The sequence below is a fragment of the Gavialis gangeticus genome, unplaced genomic scaffold (genome assembly GCF_001723915.1).
Source record: "Gavialis gangeticus isolate Ggan-Ray unplaced genomic scaffold, GavGan_comp1, whole genome shotgun sequence".
Lineage (NCBI taxonomy): Eukaryota > Metazoa > Chordata > Crocodylia > Gavialidae > Gavialis > Gavialis gangeticus.
The window spans coordinates 55175772-55180975 of NW_017729004.1; the positions used below are offsets into that span (position 1 = coordinate 55175772).

Here is a 5204-nt window from a genome sequence, read left to right on the forward strand (position 1 = left end):
TTGGTAATTAGTAACTAATGTAATTAGCCTGACTTCCAAGGGCTGGTAGGGCAGAAAGCATGGTTGCCTTCAGAGCTGCTGAAGTAGCTTAAAGCAATTCTGATTGCTGGCCTTCCTCCTGGTGAGTTAGTTCTGCACTGCTGACCAGCACAACCCAGAATTTACCCTGCATATTATGAAGTAGAATGTATACCATGTATATCAATGGAGCTTAAAGTTCCATGTTGTTAATGTAGACATAAGTAAATAATATATTTGATGTTTACAGCATCTAGTCAAAATAACTTTTCTGCCCAAACATCTCTTCAGATAAAATACAGGGCCAAATTCGGTTCTCAGTTATATTAACATAAAGGCAAAGTTACTTCTAGATGTCAGTAATTTTTCTGAATTTATATTTATGTACATGAGATCAGCATTTACCATAAAATAGACTGTGTTGATGATGTAAGTTGTACTGCCTGATACAAGTGAAATTTGTAAGTCAATTTACAGTACTTAGACATTTCCTAAAATTACTTTAACAGGAATGATACTTGCCATTGCCTTTTCCCTTTCTTCACTGTTTTTTTTCTTTTTTACTTGTACCTAAAAAATAAATCCCCAGAAAACCTTTAATGGTAAACAGTATTTTAAAAAAAACCAGTAAGTAAAATAGCTTGAACTTGGAACGTACACATGGATGATGGCACAAAAATGATAGTGTTGCAGCCATATGAAGAAACACTAGATACCAGTTGTATTTCCTAGAATATGCACTACCCTATATCCCCTGTTTCTGGAATTCTCACAGTGCTTTCTTAAAAAAGCTTAATGTCTGTCTACTAATGTCTAACAGCACAGCAGGAAACCATCATTTGGATGCCTGGAAAATTATTAAACTCACTGTGTATAAAAAAATAAAATAAAACCACAATAGACTGAATAGCCTCACATATTCTAGAATTCTATACAAAAAAGGATCTCAACTTCAGCTGCTTAAGTTATAAAGTAAGTTTAGCCCTCTTGATTTTTTTTTTAAGCTATGCTGGAAATTTACTCAATGTCTAGAGGTAAATAACATCAACAGAAATCAGCTAAAAAACTGCCTGTTCTGTACCAGAACACTACTGAAAGAACAGTCTCTTAACTCAGGGGTTTTCAACCTTTTAAAAAAAGTGTACCCCTTCTCTTTCAATGTTTCAGCTCATATACCCTTTTATATTTGTTCTTGTTTTTAACGCTATCAATTATGTGATAGAAGGCTACATTAATTAACAGTAAATGCATTATTAATATATGCATGAAATATATACATCAGAGTTATGCCACAACAGTTTGGGCTGGTAAGTCTGTTGTGGGGGAGGGGCAGATGGAGGCCCCAGTGGTGAGGGAGGGAGTGGGGCTGGGGCAGAGGCTGCACAGCCAGGGCAGAGCGTGGGACTGAGCTGCAAGCAGCTTGTCTGGGGGTGGGGTGCAGAGGGAAGGTGGCTCCTGTTGCTACGCACACCCCGGGAGGGCAGGAGGGGTGCATGCTCCTGGATCTGTGCAGGGCAGGGGTGGGCTGCTGCTGCAGGGTGAGGTGGCTCTGAGGTCTTCCCAGCATGAGGGATGGACCAGGCTGTGCTTGGGGCAAGTGGCAGCAGTACTAGGAGGGGGACTACAGGGGGAAAGAGCTGCAGCCACCCCAAAATTCATTATAGCCCCCCTGACCCCACCTTCTAGCACTGCCTGCCAAAAGCACAGCCTAGCCTAGCCCCCCTGCCGGGAAGAGCCTGTCACCACGCCTGTCCCCAGCAGCAGCCCGCCCTCACCCCCAGGATGAGCCGCAGCTCCATTCTGCGCCCTGCCCCAGCTATGCAGCCCCTGCCTGTCCCAGCCCCGCTCCCTCCCTCACCACAGAGGCCTCAATCTTTCCTCCCCTCACGCCCCTTCCCTCACAACAGACTTACCAGCCAGATATGGTTGCTGTCCACACTGCCGGGTTACAATTCTGACTGCCTGCATGCTGCACTGTGGCTGAGCGCGTGCACAGGGCATTTTTTGGCCATGTTATTGGCCATATCAGCCAAAAAAAGCCAACTGCCGATACTGTCACTCTTCCTTATATCGGTGCCCATCCAAAATGAGACTGATATATCAGTGCACATCTAGTAATTTTTTCTCATTTGTTCTGCGGGCCCCTACAACTTTTTAAAGTACCCCTCAGAGTATGTGCACCCCCGGTTGACAATCAGTTTTAACTGATTAAATGTCAAACACCCAACATGAGATTACTGAATCCAATGGTATTCAGAAACAGTTGTTTAACAGTTATAACAGTCAGAAACAGATTTTAACTAAAGCAAAATTATTCAAAATAATCTGAATGGCAAAAATTGCAATGAACAGTACTTAATGTGAGCTGTTACTGAACAGCCAGTTACTATTTTTTGTTATTTAGAGTGTAGGTTTTTTTCCCTCTACACTGACCTCCTCTGTATGATCTGATTCTGATAAGGACTCGGATGATAAAGGCCCATCATCACGATCAGTCTTCTTCCTTTTCCTACGATGACTTTTGCTGTCCTACAGAAAATAAAGAAAATTAAGTACTTTGTTTGCTAAGATAGTATGCCTTTTCAAATATTACAACACACATTTTAAAGCTTCAGACTGTTTGTTTATGTTAAAAATGAACACTTTGAACTATTATAGGCATTTAAGTAATTACTCATTAAGAGCAGGAAATTATCTATACTTGAATGTAACAATCAATTCCTTTACGTCTAATACAATCTTTAAGGCGCTCTTATGCGAAGTAAGTTTGTTTGTTTGTTCTGGGGGTTTTTTTGGAGGGGGGGAAGAAGGGTGCTATATTTCTTTTTACAAGCTTCATTAGCAAACAGCTCACATTTAAGGGAAATATTATTACAATATATTTTCATATATTTTAAATGGTATAAACTAGTAAACATTTAAAATATTTTTTCAGGCTCAAATGAAACTGAGGAACTACAATCTGTTAAATATGTTTATATAAATATTTATTGCATCTTCTCCACTTACTCTGCTGCTTAACTAAGAAACAGCAGCTTCTTCTCTACCTCCTCCCAACTGTGTTTGGCAGCTGATGCTCTTACACCAGCTGCAGCATCAATATTTTTAATGTTCTATTTATTTTTGTAGTTTATTTACTTTAAAATATGAAACCTAATATTCTCTGGGAGAGAATACTGGTCTTTGTTTTCTCAAGCTGGTTTGTATTGTACTAATGCCTGGCAAGTGGGGCTTCTCAAACCTATGTACGGCACCTTTCTCCCACCCAGTTCTTTATGGTTAACAAGGAAAAAAATACAATTCCTTCCTCTCTATCCTCCTCCCTAGCAGGGTCAGAGATATCAGCAGTCCTGGTTACCTCCATCAAGTGTGTGAAGTAGTACAGCAGAACTTTCTGCTTCTTTTATAGCAGGGGTGGGCAAAATGGTGGATCTGGCTGGCAGCCAATCTCCATTTTCCAGCAGCCCCTGCATGCATGGCTGGGGCAGGTCTCCATGGACACCCCAGCTGCAACTGTGCTGCAATAGCAAGGCTGGTGTTGCCATAGAGACTTGCCCTAGCCACATTAGCAGGGCATGCAGTAGGGCAGGGCAAGGGGCTGCTCTGGAGCCGCTGTGATTTTGTGGCAGCTTGGTCCAGGCCCATGGCAGAGTTGCAATCTACAGCCTGCAAGCTCTAAGCAAGACGCACAGGCAGCAGATCACAGCTCTGCCCCAGCTCCTTGCAGCGGTGACAGCGTGATCCTGAGCTGGGGTAGAGCCACGATCCACTGCTTGCGCACCCCTGTCTGGACTGTACAGGCTGCAGATCATGGCTCTGCCTTGCCCGTGTGGCTGAGGCCAGTCTCCATGGCAACACCAGCCTTGCACTATCACAGCACAGCTGCAGCTGGGGTGTCCACGGAGACCGGCCCCAGCCATGCAGGCAAGGGCTGCTGGGAATAGAGTCCAACTGCCGGTTGGCCCGCAGACCAGACTTTGCCCACCCCGTTCTATAGGCACTGAGGAAGTGGCACGGCAACTGGAACAGCCAGTGTACACGTGGGGTGGGGGCAGGGCAGGTTGCTCCCTGCCACTGCGCACGCTCCCGGGGGGACCACATGTACACACCAGGCAGGGCTGCGCACTGACTGCTTCAGGCTCATGCTCCCCTGCCTGCTGCCCTCCCCTGGGGACTCTGCAACCCAGCATGCGCCACTCCGGTGCTGCAGGGAACAGCAGAGCTGCACAGGAAGCTGCCTGCTACTGAGAGCTCCATGCGGCCCATGTCCCCTGCGTGCAACCCTGTGCTGCCGCCTCCTGCCAGGGGCAGGGGGCTGTGGACCTGGGTTTCTGACTCCATAGGCCTGACAGCTGGGAGCCCCCTTTGGCAGGGCTAGGGGAGCAGGAGCTGTCAGTGGGGGTGAGGGGTACCAGTAGGACTGGGGGGGCAGGAATGAGAGGCACCACCAGGGCCGGGGCGGGGCTGTGGGAGTGGCGTTTACTTTAATCATGGATTTGGGGGGTTTTAATCAGAGAATTTGCTATTTTTTAATCAAAGAATTTGTGATTTTTTTTTTTTAACCAGGGAAAAGTAGGATCCCTGGAGGTAACAGACTAGATAGGAAAGGAGAAGTACATACGAATTTAGAAAAGAAAATTGATATGTTATGTGTAGGGGATAACTGATAGGACAACCACAACTGACTGAACAGATAGAAACAAGTTAGGGTATTGAGATCTTCAAAAGGAGACTGGATGCACACCTTGCTGGGGTTATTTGACCCCAGAAGTCTTTCCTGCCCAGAGCAGGTGGGGCTAGACCCGATGATCTCATGAGGTCCCTTCCAGACCTAAACTTCTATGAATCTGTGAGATTAAGGAGGGCTGAAGAGTAAGTGAATGTCAGGGGAGGATGATTCACCAGTGTGCATAAGAAACAGATGTGAACAGAGGAATAGGTAAGAGAAAGACTGACAACTTAGAACTGAAGACCTGGAAGCATTCAAGTTGAGTGCTTTCATGTACAAAAGGCTAAGCTAGCATATAGCTACAATTTTTGTGCTCAACAGCATCTACTGGCAGGCAAGTTTTAATAAAACTAAGCACCTAGCAGCTTCCATTGGCAGCCATGATTTTAACAGGAGCCGACCATTTCTGACATTTCAATCAGAAGGGGGGGAGGGGAATAAAGGGGCAAAATGGGGG

General features: G+C 45.3%; 1 protein-coding gene across 1 annotated transcript in view; it reads right to left on the reverse strand.

Moving 5' to 3' along the window:
• Positions 1 to 5204, reverse strand: part of FAM133B (family with sequence similarity 133 member B) — a 26111-nt gene that overhangs the window by 9735 nt on the left and 11172 nt on the right. Inside the window, exons 8-9 of the mRNA XM_019508424.1 lie at positions 2452 to 2547; positions 541 to 588 (exon numbers count right to left, since the gene is read on the reverse strand). Of these exons, the coding sequence (XP_019363969.1) occupies positions 541 to 588; positions 2452 to 2547 (144 nt within the window). The remainder of the gene's footprint in view (positions 1 to 540; positions 589 to 2451; positions 2548 to 5204) is intronic.